This window comes from Myiozetetes cayanensis, unplaced genomic scaffold (genome assembly GCF_022539395.1).
Source record: "Myiozetetes cayanensis isolate MyiCay16 unplaced genomic scaffold, myiCay2020 scf1, whole genome shotgun sequence".
Lineage (NCBI taxonomy): Eukaryota > Metazoa > Chordata > Aves > Passeriformes > Tyrannidae > Myiozetetes > Myiozetetes cayanensis.
In genome coordinates, this window is record NW_026086604.1 from 73053126 (window position 1) to 73074567 (window position 21442).

At 34.0% G+C, this 21442-nt stretch overlaps 1 protein-coding gene across 1 annotated transcript in view; it reads right to left on the minus strand.

The window, feature by feature from the left end:
- The window catches only part of DNAH5 (dynein axonemal heavy chain 5), a 113135-nt gene that overhangs the window by 13401 nt on the left and 78292 nt on the right, over positions 1-21442 (minus strand). The window contains exons 54-68 of the mRNA XM_050311536.1: positions 20523-20676; positions 19595-19862; positions 18823-19054; positions 17147-17261; positions 16750-16926; positions 13578-13781; positions 11986-12165; positions 10980-11117; positions 10302-10437; positions 8564-8880; positions 7120-7275; positions 6395-6577; positions 2675-2918; positions 1669-1783; positions 1058-1248 (exon numbers count right to left, since the gene is read on the minus strand). Of these exons, the coding sequence (XP_050167493.1) occupies positions 1058-1248; positions 1669-1783; positions 2675-2918; positions 6395-6577; positions 7120-7275; positions 8564-8880; positions 10302-10437; positions 10980-11117; positions 11986-12165; positions 13578-13781; positions 16750-16926; positions 17147-17261; positions 18823-19054; positions 19595-19862; positions 20523-20676 (2810 nt within the window). The remainder of the gene's footprint in view (positions 1-1057; positions 1249-1668; positions 1784-2674; positions 2919-6394; positions 6578-7119; positions 7276-8563; positions 8881-10301; positions 10438-10979; positions 11118-11985; positions 12166-13577; positions 13782-16749; positions 16927-17146; positions 17262-18822; positions 19055-19594; positions 19863-20522; positions 20677-21442) is intronic.

The following is a 21442-nucleotide window of genomic DNA, read 5'->3' on the forward strand; positions in this document are numbered from 1 at the left end:
CATTCAATATTTACTGTCAAATCTTATGTTTCATCTAAATTTACATAATTTTCTAAAATCCATAACAGCTTCTCATTGCAAAATAAATCTATGTTTTACTGCAAAAGAATAAGCTTGGTTTTGGGTTCATTTCAATGTTTTTGTCTTTGATATTTTTGTTGAAGTAGATAATACTATATAATATATATATATATTTGCCAATATATACATTTGCCTTCCTTAAAATTCAACTGAAACTAAAAGAAAGAAAAACAAAATAAAACACCAAATACAAGAATCTAGATTTTCAATCACGAGGTTACAGGGGTTTTCTACTTTATGAAGTAATGCCATATTTTATGAAGCAGAGTTTATAATTTGGTTAATTTTTAATATTTTCTTGTATACCTTAAATGTAATCTTTCTTAATTAATTTATCTTTTGAAGTTTTACTGGTTTTTTTGGTGCAATGTGCCTGGAAATAAATACTTTTTGGGAAAAGATATTCTGAAGATTCAACACGGAAAAATTCACAGTTATAATCCATAAATAAATGTTGCCAGGAAAATTAAGCCTCTTGTAAAGATAATACAAAATGAATTCAAACTTCCAAGTGAACACAGTGCTTGTTATACAGCTAATACCAAATCCATGAACTTGTCACATTCATCTAAGATTCTGATATTTTTTATAAACTGTTAGCATCACTTTCTGTTCATATTTGCTGCATTTATCAAATAAACTAAAATACTTTTATTACAATAATATTTTTTCTAAATCAAACACATAGCTAATGGTATTTGAGCAGCAGAGATAAACTATGAAAGGATACTTAACAATATTCCTTTCAAATTCTCATGATTCCAAAGATATATTTATCAATATTCAGTGTGCTGCTATAAATTAGATCTACCATACAATGTTATCTGTCACCAGATCAGAAAGATAACCATGTATTCTTACAATTGACTAACTTCTAATGTGCAAAAGGAAGAAGTAGGTTGGCTTGGAGAAATAACTAAGTGAATTTTCTATAATTATATATGTGCTCTACTTAAAATTGTTCCATAGCTCCAACCTTTAATAAGTGTCAGAAATTCTTCGTGCTTCACTCTGTTTCTTTGTATATCAATCTTCAATGTAAGCAATAATGTGAAGAGAAATTTGTGCTCCTCATAGAGTCCTCGGGCAGTATATTTGAACACTTCATATGTCATATGTTCAATGATATTAGTAATCCTCTTGCTGGTTATAGGGCTCTTGGTAGACCTGTCAGAAGAAAGGTCTGCAGTTGAATATGACAAAAAGCCATAGTCTTGTATTTTGAAAACATAAAAGATAACAGATCACAAGCACAAAATATCAGACAGCAAGCTAGCAACAACTTTCAGATTGAAGGAGCAACAAGAAAAAAAAAATTCTGATCAAGCCTTTTTGCACACCTGAAAATCAATGTGGTATAATGGGTTTTAATTGTCTAATGCCCAATTTTGAAGGTCTGCATGTACATTAGAAGGTTCATTGCCTTGGTAACTAACAGACAAAGCCTTATGGGTATTTAAACTGACAATTCATGGTCAAGACTGTAAGAAACAAGTCTTCTTTCTGATATTAGCTTACAAGAAATCTTTACAGTACTACAAGCACCTCCAGGACTGGGTAAATACAACTTATTGTTAGCTAAATTACCTGGCTAGGGAGCGGTCAAAAAGCCACAAAAACTGCCGAAGCGAAGTCTGATACATGACATTGACCATGCTCATCTCAGTAATAAGGAAGTACAAGATGCTTCCTCGAGTTGCAACTGAAGAACAAGATACAAGAATGTGTTCAAAGTAGAAATGCAGAGCAGAAAACTTCATGTGTCTACAACATGTAGAGGTGGGTTTAATAATAATGATAACTGAAGTTCCTTGAGTTATTGTATTCTTTAGTGCCCAGTAAAATAATAAAATAATTCATTTCATTCTCATTTATACGTGAGTAAAAAAAAATCTTTTCTGCAATTAATGCTTACTATGTAAAACCTAGTTTCAAATATGAGCATATCTGGAGAGCAGCTGGATGGTACACTGTAATATTCAGATTGTTAGTAGAAGGTATAAAAATTATGGTTGTTTGAAATACTGTTTGAATGTCCAAACAAATTACTCTTTACAGACTTTTACAGGAGCCATATAAAAGACAAATGAACCATATTGATTTAACTTACCCAGCACTGATTTAACTTACTTTTAGTAGTCATTAGTTTTAAATACAAAGGTTTTACAAATTCCGCAAAGCTTTCTGATACACTAACTGTGCTATTTTATACATTCCCTAAAATGCAGATAATTCCAGAAAGTTTTCCCTTTATTTACCAATATACTGGGCCTGTAAACGAATGTCAACATGTTGAACTCAAACATACAGTTACCTAAAAACCCTAATGACTGGCATACCTGTATATACAGCAATGGGAAGTCTACAAAGCCAAGAGATCACTCCATTTCATAAATTCCACGTGAACCATAACATTGACTATTTTCTCCATGATCACGCAATATGACATTTCCTAGATACGTTTTACTTATGGGAAAACAAAGATCACAAATTATGGTCTTCCTGATCTTATCCTACTATTTCTCCTACTCCAAGTATTGATGTTTTAAATACATGTTCTAGCCATTTGTCTTTCATCACTACCTTCACTCACCAGGTCTATACTCTTCGCGGGCTGAGTTGATCTGTACTTCAGTTTCAGCAGAAGTTTTCAGTTTCTCTGTTACTTCTTCAGCAGTCTTCTTAGTGTTAGTCAATACAGTTAGCAGACTCTCATCATCTGCCAGAGAACTCTTGGTGCTTGTAAGTCGGAACAAAAGGTTATCTTCTAGGTCCTTAATCCTCCTTTTGTTCATAGTCACATCTTCAATAAGATCAGTTCTTTCTTTCTCTAATTCCTATTGCAATATGTGGTAATATTTGGAAAGTAGAAAATCAATCAAAAATGAAATTAAAATAAAACAGTTTAAAAATACTGATCCTACTAAAACAGTGTAAGTCAAGAGTAACTGCAGTAATTTGGGGGTAAGAATTTCAGTGGTATTTCTGACACAAGGTCTATTACCAGGTTTCTGAACTGGGTACATAAGTAGGCATTAACAAATCATTTCAACAAATACTATGGAACATGCTCATACCATGCCCTAAAAGAATAAGACATTCAGAATAGTAATTGTTTTTCTTCCCTTTCTGTTTCAAAAAAGACAAGTGCAAACACCTTTCCAGTCATAGGATTTTTTTTTTTTCATTCCATCTGATCTCATCCTCATTTATGCCTTGTTTTTCAATCAGCATATTGAAAATTTAGTCTCAGTTACAATGGTCGTCCTCAGTCATCAAATAAGGGAGCAAATATTTCAAGAAGTGCCTCTGAAAATACTCTTTCATCAACCAGGGATAACTTCAGCCTCTCACTAAAATGGTTCATTGATTAAGAAAATATGTAGAACTTGAGTGTTTGATTATTTTTAATAATATAGTCTGTGTGGTACCTAGTTTGTTTTCCAGTGCTCATATATAAAAATGGATACCTGTTAATCAACTGTTTCACATTAAAAAAACACCAAACCTGTTGGAAATATCTAGAAAAATGTATTCTTCAGAGATAAAAGTCCTTTCTTACAATAAAAGTTCATTCTTACAATACTTTTAAAATTAACTTCTAAAAACTTATTACAAATTAATCACTCAGATAAAAATATTTCAATATTACAAAATATTTCAATACATTACAGTGAAGTAAAAAGAAAGAAAAGGGACAGGATGAGTTAAGTCTTTCATAAGATAAAGATAATATGAATCTCATGAATCAGCAGTAAGTGAGCCAGTTGGTAGAAATATTGGCTATGTCTACAGAATCACTCCTTCTCTGTTTACAAAGGTGTGGTGAATAGTTTTAACTAACTTGTAAGTCTTTGTTCACTCCACTCTTGCCAAGTCCACTTCTGCACTGCTCACTGACTGCTAATATTCCGAAGAAACAGGGACAACACTAAGAAATACTTGACCTCTCAAATAGCTCTAGAGGCCTAATGGACCTGAGACCTCCATCAACGCTTAAGGAAAGGGTTTCATTTATGCAGATTTGCAACACTGTTACAAGTTGGAAATTGCTATTTTGTTTTCCCACATTCTGAACTTGTGGTCTTCTCACTCCTACATTCTCCTTATACAATGAATTCAAGCATTCATTTCTTTTAAAGAATGTCCTTTTACCTTAATAAGGAAATTAAGAAAAATCATCTTACTAGTATCAGATTTAGGGGTTTTTCTTGTCACTTGTACAAAAGGTACATTGAAACATCATAATCATCATCAGGTAGAAAAGATTATTTTACAAGCATTATAGAATAATGTAAATGCCACATAACTTAGAAGATGTGCTTACAGATTCAAAAGATTCTGACAAAAACTGATGAAAACAGTCAAGAAAACTACAGTTAACTGCATTTTAATCAACTGATGCCTCATGAAACTAAAGAAAAACAGGTAACAATTTTAGGAAGCAAGAGAGGCATCATGTAAGTTTGATGAATCTGAAATCCTTTATTAAAAGAACAGCATTAAAAGAGAGTTAGCATCCAATTAAATATAATAATTAACATGCCGAGCCAAATTAAATTTCATGTTTTGCTGAGTTCAGTTTAAAAGGTTAAACACACTGTGGAGTGCAATGCATTTTAAAAACTAAAGCTGTTTTCGCACAAGAAGAGGCTGAGAAACAAGTTGGAAACAGAATTACCCAACTAAAGTGTAGGATCCTTAGATTAAATTTATTCCTCATGAATCCGGAGCCTTTTTCCAGCACAGATATTGAAATATGAATGCGAAAATTCAAAAAGCCATAAACAGTTCTTGCATATTATAACTCCACTACTAATCTGCAATATCCATGATATTAAATAAACAATTCTTTTTGTTCAATTTCTTAACAGTTAATGTATCAAAATAATGATATCAATAAAATATCATGTTATACTACATTCAGACATATATCAAGTCTCTCAAATTCAATTATCACAGAATCATAGAATCAGCAGGGTTGGAAAGGACCTCTGAGATCATCAAGTCCAACCCTTGATCCACTACCACCATGGTTGCTAGACTGCATCTTGCAAGCAAGCATACTGAAACTGCAATGACTGAAGGAATTTGTTGATAAACTGACTTTCATCTGCAGGAATGTGCTGTATTGCAAGGCCCAAGAAGTGAAGTTTGGCATAAGGCTTTGTGAATATACACATCACAGCATGTTTCAGATAAACAGTGATAATTTCATTACACAGCGGATTGTCAAGTTGTCTGTGGTTGAAGCAAAGCTGATGGTGCAATGAACACATCTGACAAAATATGGACTGTCACAGAATGATTGTGATTTCTCTCATGAGATCTGTGGACTGTTTGAGAATGAAATGCAACTACTTGACATGAACAAGATGACTGAGGCCATTAACAAGAAACATCTTACGTTTGGGCGGGGGAGGGTGGTGTTGGAAGAACAGGAGGACCTTAACAAATGCCACTATAAGGGAACAAAGACATTCATCTCATTCCTCTCTAGTGAAGGTAACCTGGAACTATTGCTAAAATCTTAGTAAATACACAGTCATGGATGCATAGTGTCTTTTAAGATATCAGCATTGCATGATTTTGTAGCTACAGGGATTAAGTGTTCAATAGTTTAAAACATACCAATCAGCCTCTCTCCAGAAATGCTGGTGGCACGTTGATTGGGATTGTCATCCTGAACTTGGACTTCCTCAACTAATATATCTGCAACATCAAAATCAGTAGGTTTCCCCTTGGAGCAAGGAAGTAGCTAAGTCTGAATCCTTTTCACCAAGTTATGTCCCAGGGAGGTGGTGGATTCTCTGTCCCTGGAGGTGTTTAAGAAGGGACTAGATGTGGCACTTAGTGCCATAGTCCAGTAATTGTGGTGGTAGTGCATCAAGGGTTGATGATCTCAGAGGTCCTTTCCAACCCATCTGACTCTATGACTCTATGATTTTATATTGCCCTGAGCTCCACAGCATGTAGACAGAAGAACATCAGTTTTTAATCCAAGCCCTTTTCCTTTTCACAGGCCATTCTCATGAGGTTGTAACTCACTGAGGCAGAAAAAAATAAGGTGAACATGGTAAGGTTGCAACAATAAAAATAAATAGAAACTTCCACATGAATGAGTCAATTGCTTATGTGCCAGTTTTTAAACCACCACAAATAGGTTATATTAAGAACAATCACAATAGAGAGAGTCAGAAAGTTACCCTGCAATATGAGAATAAAAATGAACAAATTAAAATTAAAGAAAAGCATTCTACAGGTATATGTAAAAAGGTACAGCCTGGAAAATAAATACAATCAATTCTTTTACCTGTTTCTCTGTGAGAATGACTCTGCCTAAGAGTTGATTTTCAAGACCTTTCATCGTCACAGTAAAGTCAATTATGGAGGTTCGAGCACTAATTTCAGGAGAGTAGCACGGATTTGACAGTTTTGTAGTAATGTAAAGTCTGAAGCCATCCATAACATCTACTTCCTTATCACCAACTTTCACCTTAAGAAAAGTATTAAAAAGAAATCTTGAGACATCAAGAACCAGTACACACACTTTCAGATACTGCAAATAGGAAAAAAAAAGGCTACACTTTTCTGTTTAAAGGCATAAAAATAGTTTTAAATTATACATCTGATGCAAACAATTTGCTGAGAATATCTATGGACCACATAAAGTGACCCATTCACAGATTATTTCAATTTTCTTAAATTGCAATAAGGAAAATTATAAGGAACTCTATACATTAAATATATTGAGTATTTGTGATCTTAAACTCTATCTTTTTTTTTTTAATTAGAATTAATCAAATTTAAATTACTTTAATTTTTATAGTTCTATATTTATAAGGAGTTATTTTGTTATGGGTGTGGGGAAAGGAGGAGGAGGAGGGGAGGAGGAGGGGAGGGGGGAGGGAGGGAGGGGAGGAGGAGGGGAGGGGAGGGAGGGAGGAGGGGGAGGGAGGGAGGGGAGGGAGGAGGGGAGGGGAGGGGAGGGGAGGGGAGGGTCATTTCCACTTGTTTGCTCATTTGTTTTATTTTTACCTTGTTAGCTGAACCTGTTTTAATGATGTTTCTTTCCAAAACATTATCAAGTGCTGGGTCAAGTTCTTCTCCAACATCTTCTACTAAGAGAGGCCTTCCCAAAGAAAGGCTGTCTTCTAAATGATTTCTAAAATACTTGTGATTCAAAGAAGTGATCTAAAAATATAAGAAGAGACCTATATATTATACTTTTCAAGCTTTATGGCTTTTTTAGTATTTATAAATTATTTCATTCTATTTAAATTACTGCTAAAAACAATTATCTGATGAGTAGACTACTATTAAGCTGAAGATTGTGACCACAAGAAAAGGTAGCATCAAATTACCATATTCTCTCCCAGATCTCATGAAACCAAACTTCTATTTTTCAACTACAAAAGTAGAAGCAAAGCAGCACTGAGCACTTGCAGGTTTTATATCCTATGAGTGCAACTACACAAGAATTTCACTGTAAAAATTCACAGGAACCTTTTAGCACCTTCCATTTTATCCTGTGTAACATCCCCAGGTCAAACTGCAGCAGAGTCAATTCCAAGATCAGGGCTCTTCTGGTTTGTTTTTTTTCCTTCTTGAAAATTAGGTGGTTACATCAAACAAGACCCTAAACAGTCTTTGCTTTAAAAAGTAGTCCTCAGTATAACCTGATTAATTTTTAACATGTGCACAAAGCACATTCAGCTTAGATTTTAATGAAGCTGTAAACAAACTAATAATAATTTTTAACATAACTAGCTAGGCATCCATTAAAGGGTTTCACACCAAGACAAAATCAATATGAAACTGGTAACAGTACTTTCAGAGCCACTCTATTATCACCCCTCAACCTCCTCTTTATGGTTTTCAGGCATTTTATTTTTAAGGTGGTTTATTGGTGTAATCATAATTGTAAGGACTTTCTTTTTCATATTTTCATGTTTGCACAGAATTGGCGTTTCTTGCCTGAGACTGTATGTTGTGGTACTACTGTCTTCCCTGTATACTTGCAGAATACTTAGCACCTGACCTCCATACTAAGATAACAGAAATAAACAATAATTTCTGATTAAAAGATGATAAAAATATCGTGCTATGAACCTTCATTTTTAAACATTTAGAGGAACTTGTATTAATCAACTAGTTGGTGTTTTTTTCCTAACACAGTATTCTGCAAACATACCGATTTATCAGACATTGCCCATCCAGCCAATTTTCCAACAGTTTATGTTTCATTAAAATAAATTCATTAAACAAATGAATGAGTCACTGGAGCTAATAGGCTTCAAATGTACACTTTCATATCTAGGCAAATCTCAAATGTAACAAAATATATCTGAGATGTCCTTTATAGCCAGAATAGACATTTTATATAAAAGTCATTTGCTAAGCATTATGTGAATCACTGCATTGTAATATTTTGCAAGCTAAGAGTTTCTAGAGATCATGAAAGCACCAGCATTTCTATTACCTGAAGTTCATTTCTGCCTTCCTTATTTTTAATCCAAATTTTTCCCTGTGCCTGTGGATCAATTAATAAAGGATAACGAGATGCTTTAGTGACAATGATTCCATTCTGTATGGATAAGTCATCATTTGGCAATCCTTGCAGGTTCCATTCACTTATAGTTGGAACATCAGTCAACATTTCTATGAGGTTCAAGTTGTAACAAAAGGGTATTTTTCGGCTTTTCATTTCCTTCTGCCAGTCATTCAACAGAAGACTGCGGAACTCTTGGTTAAAAGGACCAGAATAGGACAGAAAAGCTGTAGCCAAGAGTACATCACCTTAAAGAGAAAAAGGAAAAAAATTTTAAAAAGAAAGAAAACAAAGCATTACAACCTTTCCAATTCTATTAACACGTGAGCTGTTCCCTTCCCTAGTTATTACATGTTTTAGCTGTTAACTGAAGAACATACTTTGACCCACAAAGAAGGCAAATCAGCCTTTTTCCCAAGGCTCATTAGATAATAAGAAAACACTACATTTCAGTAGATGCCTTGTTTACTTTATCCTTACAATGCAACTTTAGGAATCAAGAGATGGGCATCTGGCAGCTCAGCAAAGTCAAACCCAACCCACACACACACACAAACCCACTATTCCAAACACTACATCCTGCAGAAGCAGGTCATGGAAGAATAAACTTACTCATAAAATTCCAATTCCATCGTTTCCTTGCACAATCATGAGAACAGGCTTAAATAATATTTTTTGGAGGAGAAAGAACCCTTTATTTATAAGTATTAATTCAACTAAATTAATTGGAGGAGAAAGAACCCTTTATTTATAAGTATTAATTCAATTAAATTAATTGTAAATCAGTTACAAATATGAGTACTACTACTAAAAATTGTAACAGATGACATTATGAAGGTATTAAGTGTGACAGGTCTTAATCTTCTGTTCAGCTTCAAAATTTTCCCCCTAAATTTCATGACACCCTAAGTGGGGGTTTTTGTACCTCTGAAGTAAGAATACAAGATTCAAACTGGAGAAGATATAATACATTTATACTGAGCTCTAATACTTTTTAGACATTTTCAAGTTATCTATAAAAAAACCTTGATGAGTTTGTGGGGAAGGTAACACACATTTTTAATGTGTAAAATTTTTTAATGGGTAAAAATTTAATACACATATGCATATTATATCAGCAAATAAAATACAACCTAGCTACTGTACTACAACCTGTACAACAATATCTGATTTTTGCAGACTTTCAAGGCAAAAGTCAGAGAAGAAACTTCAGCCCACAGTAAAGGACAAGATAAATTTCATTTATTGACCTAACTAATTATTTATTACAAAGTACTTTAGATTACAAGTATAAATTTATAAAATAAAAATTAACTTCTAAGAAACAAAAGTTTTATGAACATTATTAGCTGCCATTACAAATATTGATTTCTACATATAAATATCAATGCCTGAATATCAGTCTTCCTCTCTTCTGTGTGTATTCTCAGTTATATACATTTTATTGGCATTTGTTAACATATCGCTCTCTTTGCACTTTTACCTACAAACATCAGTCAGGTTAAAACATCAGTGTCCCAAATATGTTCCACTGCATTCACAACGTCCATTATCCTTTTTTTTTTAAATATGAACTTTAGCCTCATATTGTATTTTTCACCTAAGTGTCACAATCCATTAAAACTCAAGGAACTCACTTCCAAGTTCAAAGGTGTGGACGCAAACTTACCAACTAGCCTCTTGGTTTGCACGGCAAACTCTTTACTCTGTTCTGTCCACCTCTCTTTTTCACCTGCTAAGCCACTTATAAGACTTGAGGCAGTTTGCATTTTATGTCGGCAACGTTCAGCATCTTCCAGCAAAGTCTAGAGAAAACCATACACCAAGAAAAATGGTTTATAGTCATGTATCTGATAGGCCAGAAGGATCTCTATATCTAGTAAAAACAGTCAATAAATGACAGCTATAAAATATACTCTCAAACATTTATATCACCATGTAGAGAAGAAGGGAAAGTCAGATGGAAGAAATTTATCAGGACAAATTATCAACATCTGTCAGAAAGAAGATTCAACTTCTTAATATTTCTGTTCTTAACTTTCATTTTGTCATAGTTGTTAAATAATATGTAAAATTCCTGATACCGCTTAATTCTGGGGAATTATACCCAGAATTTCAAATACATTATACACAGATATACCTTTTTAAGAGGTAGGAGGGAAGAGGGTAGAGGATTAGTGGTAAATGAGAGAGGTAGGAATCAAAGAGGTAGTATCCAAAAAATATCTATCTCTTATCTCCTTGTCCAACAACATCCCTTCCAAGGAAAAACATTGAAATTGAAAGAATGTATTAAGTATTCCTTAAAATAAGGGTAGAAACTACTTTTCTGCAAAAAGCAGTTCACCTGTTTTTCTCTCATTGCAGTCTCATACTCTGCCTGCACAATATCTAATTCTTCTTGCTTGGCTCCCAGTTCCTCCTGAGCTTTCTGCAGATCCAGCATAGCAGTGTTTAGGCGATTCTCCTGAATTGCTAAATTAGCCTATGGAGCATACAAACATAAAAGTTTATTCATGTGCAGAGAATCCCAAAGCTCTTGCTATGAGGTATTTCAAAGAGTTTTCCCATAGTACATTTCAAAATAAAATTGTTCTTTAGAGATTTCATCATTCAGCAAAACTTTTTATTTGATTTTTACAACAAACTAACTTCCCACTGCATTCAGGTAGCTGCAGTTAAGCAATTGGTTTAACATCAATTAGAAAAAAATATTAGAAAAACTTCTGGGAATACCAGTCATTCTTTATCTGACACAAAAGTTAGTCTGACCTAGGCTGCAGAAAAGGGTGATGCCACTAGAAGCCTATTCAGTATCTTCAACCAATATGCTTTGTTTAACTACAAATCTCGCTTCCCTCTTGGTCTTTGCTATTGTAAATACAAGGTATTCTGTGTTAGAATCATGCTTGACCATGTTCTTCATAAGTATTTAGGCCTGTTTTTCTCTAAATAACACTGATGAACAGAGTCTCTGTACAGTCTGCTTATGAACTGAGACCTGGAACATTAAAATAACCAGATCGAGGGCTTTTTCCTACTTAATCCTTCATTAAGGTAAAGCTATTGCAACAGTGAATTTAACTAGATGACAAATGTTTCAACCCCACTCAGAAGAGGTCCAGAGGCATAAAACTGCACAATCTCTTTCATAATTTTGACGACTTAGAAGTGAAGTGCATTTGAAATATATTCTGTTGTAGAATTCCACTGTTCAAGATAATAAATTACTAGAGAGACAAGCATCATCTCAAATAAAGCAGTCGGCATTTCCAGCAGATTCAATTTTCTTAAGTGCAAACAGGTGTAAGGAGAAGGAAAAAAGTGTGTTTGGGACTGACTAACAGACATACCTTTAAGGGTAATACTTCTTTGTTGATAGAAAAAAATACAGCCATAGCTTTGGTCCATGAGCAAAGGCCAGCAACATTCCCACATACTCTCTTAGCTGTCTCAATGTTGTAGTCCGCCATTTCAAAATAAGGGCTCAAAAGTTCTACCACTTCTTCATTAATTGTGTCCTTTGGAAATTGCTGAAAAAAAGTTTAAAGAGTGTAATATACATAATGTATGTAATAAATGTAAAATATACACCTGTGTTTCAGAACACACAGAACACTGAGAAGATTGTGTTACTGACAACCAACTAATATGAAGGTCTTTGTCTCATGCATCTTTGAGAACTTTACAAAGACATTTGACTCTGTTCTATACTCTTACAAAATGGAAAAGTTTGCCTTCATTTATGACCTTTGCTATCTTACACTCACTATTATAATTACACAGTTAATTGTTGATACAAAATATCACTAATATCATTCTTGAAGTTCCATTTTGCTTAAAACAGAGTAAGTGTCTTAGCAATCTTCAAAAAGAAAAGGAAATGCTTAGCTCTGGTTCATAAACATACATTCTACAAGAGAGTCCTTTCAAAGGGTAAGCCAGCTATCTTATCCTTAAATTACTTCATCTCATTAGTGGAATGTATTTGAATTTAAATGTATTTTGAATTTTGACTCTGTCTTTTCTCCAAAAAACAGTTTCCATTTTCCTTCTCAAAAGCTCTCCATTTTCTCCCTCAAATTTATTTGCAAGGTATAATGAAAGTCTATGGCTGACAAACTTGAAAAATAGCTGTTCCCTGAAGCACAAACAGGTTTAGTTATGCACAACCAAAATGAAAGGCTGAAGCCCTTCAGTAAATCAAAAATCCTTACAAGTAGATGCAATGTGAATATTACATAAATAACATCTATGGCACTACCAACCATACCAAGCTGGTCAAGCCTGCAATCTGTGATTTCCCACTAGATCAGGGACAGATTAAATAAACTCAAAAAGCAGAAATCAGTGCTATAACATCCAGCGGGGCAGGACAAGGCATCATTTATTCCAACTAGATGAACTGTAATATTATTAGTTTAAGTTATGAAAATGGCTTTGTCTAGTAGTTACTCTTTCCATTTCCCTAGACCCATGCTACGGACCTGAAACCCCCAAAATTTAAAAACTTCTGGTTGCATTTACCCTAATAATCAACCACTCTGTTGCAAGCCAGTGCACAAGTTGTAATGCTGAGAATTAATGAAAAGTTAGATAAGAGAAAAAAAGATATTTTCTATTAGCTTTAATGAAACAGATAAGTAATGGCTATTCAAACCAAATGTTTAAAGCTTTGAATCATTTGTCACTGAAAGTAATTTCATTGCCTTACTTAGGAAAAACTATAATTGATTTATGACACGGCTTTGCCAGAAGGATTCAAATTTATTTCATTGTGACATACTTATTTTTAAGCCCTTAACTTATCTATTATCTATTAAAGATCTATTGTGTGTGTGATTTCCCTTGCACATTTATTCTCCTATGAATACCAGAGTTAACACTGTCCTATATTTTCCTATATTAAAAAAAAAGTATATGAAAAAGTAGGTTGCACAAGCACCTGTAGGTTCTGCAAGAAGTTCCCTGCTGTCATAAGTTTCAAAGATTCTTGCCACGATGGGACAGTACAGCGTTTTTCCTGATCAATTTTCACACTGTTCACCTTGCGCTGGAAGAGCAGTAACACGCAGTCCATGATACGCATGATGAGGTGGGGAGGTCGTCCCAGGGTGCGCACAGTGGCAATGTCGGTAGGTTTTATTGTCTGTGAATTTAAAACAAGAGGCAAAGAAATTACTGTTATTGTTTATCTAATAAGACATAGAGCACCAGGTCGCCAACAGTATTAATCCATGGGAGAAAAAGAAATTATTTATATTTACTTTTACCTCTAAAGCATGAAGCTAGAAGGACCCCCCAACAAGATTTTCCATACTAACTCCTATCAGCTACTAGGAAACCTCAGCACAGCAGCACCTAACAATGTAAAACTACCACACATAGTTTTGACAAAGTGAAGCGAAAACCAGAAACATCTTGACATTTTATCAATTTTTTTTTATGTATACGTATTGACCAGAAACTGAGTCTAGAAAGGAAAATACATTCTTTGACATCTGGCAAATGAAGGTGAATTAAGGAAAACAGTGAGAAGGTCTGATATGCATATAGATTATATATATTATATAGATTTTCACCTTCTAATCCATCTTACTGGGAACATTCCAGGTGCAGAAGCATGCCTGTGAGAAAAATACATTGTAATAATGTATGAAAACTTAGGCCCTATAAAGGGGCCTGTAATACTGTAACTCACAACTCTACTGCAGTCATGAATCAGAAAGGATTATGAGAAAAGTCTACTGAAGATGTCTCCTTAAAGAAGAATTGATTGGAGCAGTAGGGTTTAACTGCACCACATACAGAGCAAAAAACACTGAACAGTAGTAACTGCTAGTGAGCAGACACACCCCTCGAACAGACACAACTCTGATCAGAAGCTTTGCTTATTCACAGGCTGTTTAATCAGTTCGAGTATGTGACAGTGACAAATAGTAAGCAACAGGTTACTGTAAGTGTTATGACACCTTGCTTCTAGCCTAGCACATGCCTCACTGGGAATTCATGAAAGAAGATTTTAATTACTTGTGTCTGTACTTCAATAAAGGGATTGAAAATTATTGTAGATTATCCAGGTCACCTTCCTTCTGGTGGTCTTATGTTTCCCTTCAATGTTTTGCTGCTCATTGGATTCAGTGGGCACCAAATAATTCAGCAGAATTTTATCCAGATATCTGTGTGGGAACTTTAACCAGTGTTTCTTAGTGACTGCTAGGAAATTCAGCACAGCCTTTTTTGCTAGCATCCAAATTGTGAAAAAATTGTTGCATTTAACTTCTATTTATTTATTTACTTACTTATAGATGTGCATTTATTGTGCTATTTTTATTGCAGGGCAAAGTGCATCTAAGTTTTATTAAGCTGTGACAATTCTTACTCAAACTTTAAAAAACTAATGCCACTATACATTTAGAAATACTTATAAGTTGTTCTGTACCTACCTGTCTCTTAATATAGTATTTAACACCCCTAAAATATGTAAAAAATTGAGTGAAACAGCTAACCGCAAAGTTACTTTTTCCATCTGGGTAGTGATCTTTATATTTATCAAATATTTTAATAGGCTTTTGTCCAAACTGCAAGCAGAATTCTACTACTGGAATCCCTAGATGGAAATTTGAAAACCTGTAATGATTATGAGATTCATTTTTTGAACGATGCAGACTCATACAGAGAATTTTCTTCCTTAAGGGAGTTTCTGAATGAATTAAAGAATGCATGCTGAGAATACATATATACATGCTGATAGTTTGTCACTTCCCTTTAGACACAAGCAAAGCAACTTATTATAGAAAATGCAAGAATTTCAAGACTAAGCCCAAATACCTTTCCCCATTGTGAAGTCTCACAATAATGCTAGTGTAGCTTTTTCATATAATTGGATTTTCATTTATTAGCACCCTACATTTCAAGAAGAGCAGTATTGTTTTGGTTCAGCAACTTTCAGCCAAGTCAGAAAATAAGCTGAAATAAGATGTAAGACGGGACACAAACCACTAGTGCTCTCTTTATACTTCAGACACTGACCAGTTAACATTGTTTGGGGTTTTTTCACTTGTCAGAATACTTGGTCACCATAGGGTTAGTTATTTTGTTGTTGTTTTTTTAACCTTTTTCCTGTAGCTAAGTATCAGGCTCTTAGGATACAGACCTGTTTTTATTCCACTCTTACCAGCTGTCATGTCATCAGCCAGCATTTAGAATTTTACACTCTGCCCTTTAAGAATCACAGCAGTCAGAGATTGTTAAAAATCTCTCCCTCGAAGTGAAGTCATGGATTCAGAAGAGCCATGAAAACTTCTCTATACTAGACTACCATGGCATTCCCCCAAATCAGTCTTTTTTCTTTTGAGGTATTTTCTGCATTCTTTTCAGTTTCTTGAGATGCCAGCTCCCTGCTAGCCTCTAATAGGTATACTTCAGATTCCACTGCTGCTGCTCACAGCAAAATGCCTTGAGGAACATTCTCGTACAGTCAGTTGAACAAGCATTAAAAGAAAATATTATGCAAGATCAACTAATATTAATATTTTCATCTTAAAGACATGGACAAGGTGCTATCATTCTATTAAAAAAGATTTACAAAAAGAGTATTTTGAAAGAAATGAAGTCCCATGGTGAACACTAGAAATATTGGTAATGCCACAACTCGCAGGAAAAAATAATTAATTTTTTTTTAAGAAAACAGAAAATAGTGGTCCAGCAAACATATTCAAAATGCAATTTATTTGTGAAAACTTAAAATAGGAGGTTTAGATTTGGATGGAATTATAACTGATTTTACATAGAAAGCACTTCTTATAGCACACAAGTTATTTAACAGTATCAAATTCAATTACTGGTCTAATAACAACCTGCAACACACCATATACCAATTACAGTTTCAAATGAAAGTTAAAACTTGCCCTTGTCTGAAAACTGCTTATTTGGGGTTTGGTACTCCTGTAAAAAAGAAAAACAAAACTGAACCTAAACAATCTCAAAATAAGTATGTTTATTTGCACACATTTTTTGTCAACTGAAGAGCTATGTAATGCACCTACAATCTTATATTTCAAAGATATCCACCTTCTTAGTAGTAAAATAATGTTATACATGGTTTAAGTACTAACCTGTAAGGCTGCTTCTGCCTCTTCCAAAGCAGGCTTAGCAGCTTCTAACTTCTCTTCAGCAATGGCTTTGTCAACTGAGATGCTGTCTACAATAGCTTGAGCTTTGTCTTTCACTTTTTGAACTTCACCCTTCACGTTCTCAGCAGCCTGTGCTTTTACTGTAACTTCTTTCAATACCTAGAATGTGAGTAAACCCATATGCCAAATATTAAAGAAAAATCCTAGTTAAAAGAATTTATTAATTTTTGTTGTAAAATTGTATCAGTTCAATTCCAAAACCAGAAAACTCCAGATCCTTATTTTCCAGCACTTCACTTTACTTGACTGATCTTTTCAAAATAGAAGAAATAGGAGAAAAAGAAATCAAACAGCAATACACTTTGAAGGCTGTACGTACCATGTCAGCTTTTTCATTGGCAATTTGAAGTTCCTTTTCTTTTACCTCCAGCTCTCTGCTTAGAGCTGCCACTGACTCAGAGGCCTCTTTCAATTTTTCCAGTCCAGTATTTATTCTGGAGTTTAAAAAAAAATAAGAAGCACATAATTACATATGTAATTTACACTCCATTTTCCAAATCATTCCATCTCTAGAATGAATCACATCAATTTGAATCAACAGTACCAAAAGATGTTTTACACCAAAAATAAAAGTTGTTCAGGAACTTTCACACGAGTGTCTGATGTCTTCAGAATCAATAAAGTGAGCAATAAAGTACATGAATAAAGTCTGTGGCTTGAAATTTTACCCACTTCTAACTCAAACTGTATGCCTTTATCATTATATAAAAATCATATATGTTGGTTCCATATGTCACTGTCCCTGTTGAGCTCCAAGCTGGCACCCAAAGGACTGAGTTCTATAAAGCAGAAAGCATTTTCACTAAAATTCTGAGAAATATATCAAGTCACTATTTCTTCTTTGAAGAGAATACTGAAAAGAACCCAAAAGAACCAAACGAGAGTAACAGAAAAATAGTATTGCAACAAGACTGCTCTAACTCAGCATTAAAATGCCTCTTCAACAGTGCTTTTTTTCTATCAAAAAGTAAGTCTTCACTTGGGACTTTTCAGGCAAGTTTAAGTGGCCTCTACAGAGAGTGCTATTGCAAAGGCTAAGTAGTCCTTTGATACCTGAACAAATACAGGTAAATAGACAAAGTTTAGCACCTGCCACACCAGGCAACTAAGGTACAAAGGTTAAGTGAATCAAACTGGCATGCATGAACTAACCTGGTACATTTGAAGGTAGAAAACAGGACCAGATCCCACTGTTTTACAAGTCTTCACCCATAAGGTAACTACAGATTTCTAACTCAAATTGATTTTGGAGCCAAAGAATGTTTCAAAAGGAAATAAACCAGTTTGAGTCTTTCTTAAAGGTTTCCAGTTCTTTCTGACAATCTTTCAAAATTTTTCTCAAGAGTGATACCAATTGATACACTAAATGCTAATTTTACATTATAATTTACTGTTTCTGACATGAAGATATATCTGCAAATAGATCTCATTAGTTTAATAAAGCATCTGAAAAGAGGAATGAGTATATCAAAACTACTTTAATAATCTACAATTATTACCAAATAAAACCAAAATAAAACAAAACAAAACAAAAAAACCCTCAGCAATCTATGTGAGGCTCTACGATCACAAAACCAAAACCACCATGGGTATGTATTACATGTTTGTATTAGGGAGACACAACTGTTCAGCAAGAAAACAAAATTCCTCTCTGGTAAATTAAATGCTATTGTGAATATATTATGAAATTACATGTAGATGTTTTCTTTTACTCACTAAAAATACATGGGAATAATTTATATTCACCTCTTTTCCCATCACCCTAATTTTTTATACAGCGGTACTCTTTCTCCAAATCCAAATATAGACAGTCTTTAACTTACATGGCAAGAGTAACTACAATAATTGATCAAGTTATGCATTTCCACAATTTCAGGAATTAACCACCTTCTTGCTGTGCAACGAGACGAGCCATGCATTGAAATGAGACGTATCAGAATACACCCTCCTGAGGAAGGAAACTACAGAAAGACAATAGCAAACTGATTAGCTTACCTGTTTGCTAATGTTTGCACCTCAGCATGCTTTTCTTTGTATGTGGTTTTATAGCCCTGAATAAAGGACAGGTAGGATTTGGGAGTCACATGTGTGGAACGTCTGTATCTTTGAAAGTAATCAGAACACTTTTCTGCCACTCCATCCTGGAATGAGCCCATACATTGCACAATTTCCCTCTTTGTATCAGCAGTGCAGTCCATATCAAATGAGGACAGGAAATGTTCAGATACTTGGGAGAGAAAGAAAACCTAGATGTAAGTAAGTATTCAGGAAAACATCTTACAAACAAGGCAATATAAAACACATCAGCATGTATTATGTCGGTTTTCACCCAGTTTCTGAAATCCCAATCTTCTTTACTCTTCACCATCAGATTCTAAACATTATTCCACACCTCCAAAGTGTGCAACTGCTTTTTCACTCTGAACCTAACTACTAGTTATCAGAGACTGCACAATCACAGCCTTCCTCTGTATGCCCTATTACATGCACAGTCACAAATAATCTCTTTCATTAGCAGTATTTTTGCCTTCTTTACTAATGTCTTTAAGCCATCTTCAAGGGAAATTTTTCTTCAAACTGTGTTCAAAACCTTTCATCTGTTAGAAATATTTCAACATCTTAATACAGCAAGTTTTAAAAAAGAAAACATCTATATTAAATTTTAGAACCAAGTACGTTTCTTCTGGCAAAATTCAACACAATTAAAATAACTACATGACCACCAATCAGAAAATTACATATCTTCAAAGATAAAAGCTATACATACCTGCCATTAGAGCATTCTTAGGCCATCGGCTGAACCAATCTATAGTGCATCCAGAAATGAGAGCAGGGAACTTCAGGGCTCTATTTCGGAATTTTTCACCTACTGGTGAAAAGCAGAGAACTACATGAAGGTTTTGACGGACTCTAGCCATGAAATAGTCATATAGAGCCTCACTGGTTGGAGGTCTACGTGGATGTTGCTTTCTGAAGGACGGAATAAGGTCATAAATGATCTCATCTACTTCATCCCGTGCAAATAAGTTGGACACCTTTGAGAAAAATAAAGATTTTTCATGCTTCATGAGATGATGCAACATAGAATATATAGTATAAGGTTCATTTAATACATAGCATTGTAGGAAGGGTCATGTGTCTCAGACCCTGACATTATTAGGACCAACCCACTCCATCAAACCACAACTTATGCTGAAATTATTCCATTAAACACGCTGAAACTTAACTTGCTGAAAATGCAAAACCCACTTTCTAATGGTTTTGATTTCTTATCTTTATATTCTAATAACTAGCAGTAATTACTCTGAAACATAACCCTGGATAAATAAACAACCAAATAAATCAATAAAATCAATAAAATCCATCCCATCTATTCCTGACATAAATTGACCATACAAAAACTAAATGTTCACTAATGAGATAGATAATTTAACAGACAACCTTTGAAAACATCAGTGATGTTCCACAAGTCTCGATTTTTTTTTAAAGCTATTCTTTTGCCCCTGACAGCTTGTCTTACTCTAACCTAGTATAACACATTGTCTCCATTTTTACAAATACTCCAGTGATAAAAAGCACTTTTTGTAAGTGTTCCTCTTGACATAAACATATAAAACAATAATCAAATAAATGCAGTTATTTTATTTTAAAATTATACATTTTAAAAAGAAGTTTTGCATGAGAAGGCATCTTACCTCTCCTGATGATAAAACATTGTTCAAGTATTCCAAGAAAGACTCATCTTTGATGTCACTGTCTGTAAAAAGAAAACAGATGCCTTTGCCTTGCAGTCCTGCTGTTCTGTATAAGAGTTTCAGATCTTCCATAAAGTTTGAAGTGTTGTATGATCTATGAAAACAGGATAGTTGAACAAATATTCATTCCTTTTTAAAGAAGTCTTCTGATTATTAAAAACAAACAAACAAACAAACAAACCAAAACCAAAAAACCAACAATCAAATTTAAGTAAGAAAAAATTATTGTACTTTAAGGTAAAAAGCTGCTTATTTCAGATAGATCCTCTCAGGAGAGCCTCACCAATATGCATTCCTACATGTGAATATACAATTTCTTCTGTAGTCAACATAGCTGCAACAGATTTAAAATAATTTAGCTTCTCTAGAATGACATCTCATTTGAGTGTCAAAAATATTTCCTGATCATTGACTTGTCCTACAGACACTTTGGGAGGTTTTCATTCTAAGTCATTCAGAGAAGCATTTATATTTTTTTATTTATATAATATATATATAATTTATATATTATATATAATTTTTTTATTTATTTATCTTTTGTGAAATATTTCAAAAGAAATCACATTAGGTGGAACAATATGACAAAATATACTTGGAAAAGACAGTCAAAATACTAACATATACTGAAGATCTACCAAAAAAATCTTCCTACCAATGGCAAGGATGAGGATTCAACCTCCTCACATAGGCAGCATTTCAAATATTATAATATAAATTCATAAAGGCATTATGGATAGATACCACCTACAAACACTTTCAGTACAGTTTAATGTACTGTATAAAGACATAAAGATAACTTGTCACTGCCAATATTCCTTCTCTTTCTGTGATACATACAAAACAGTTTACTACTCCAGAGA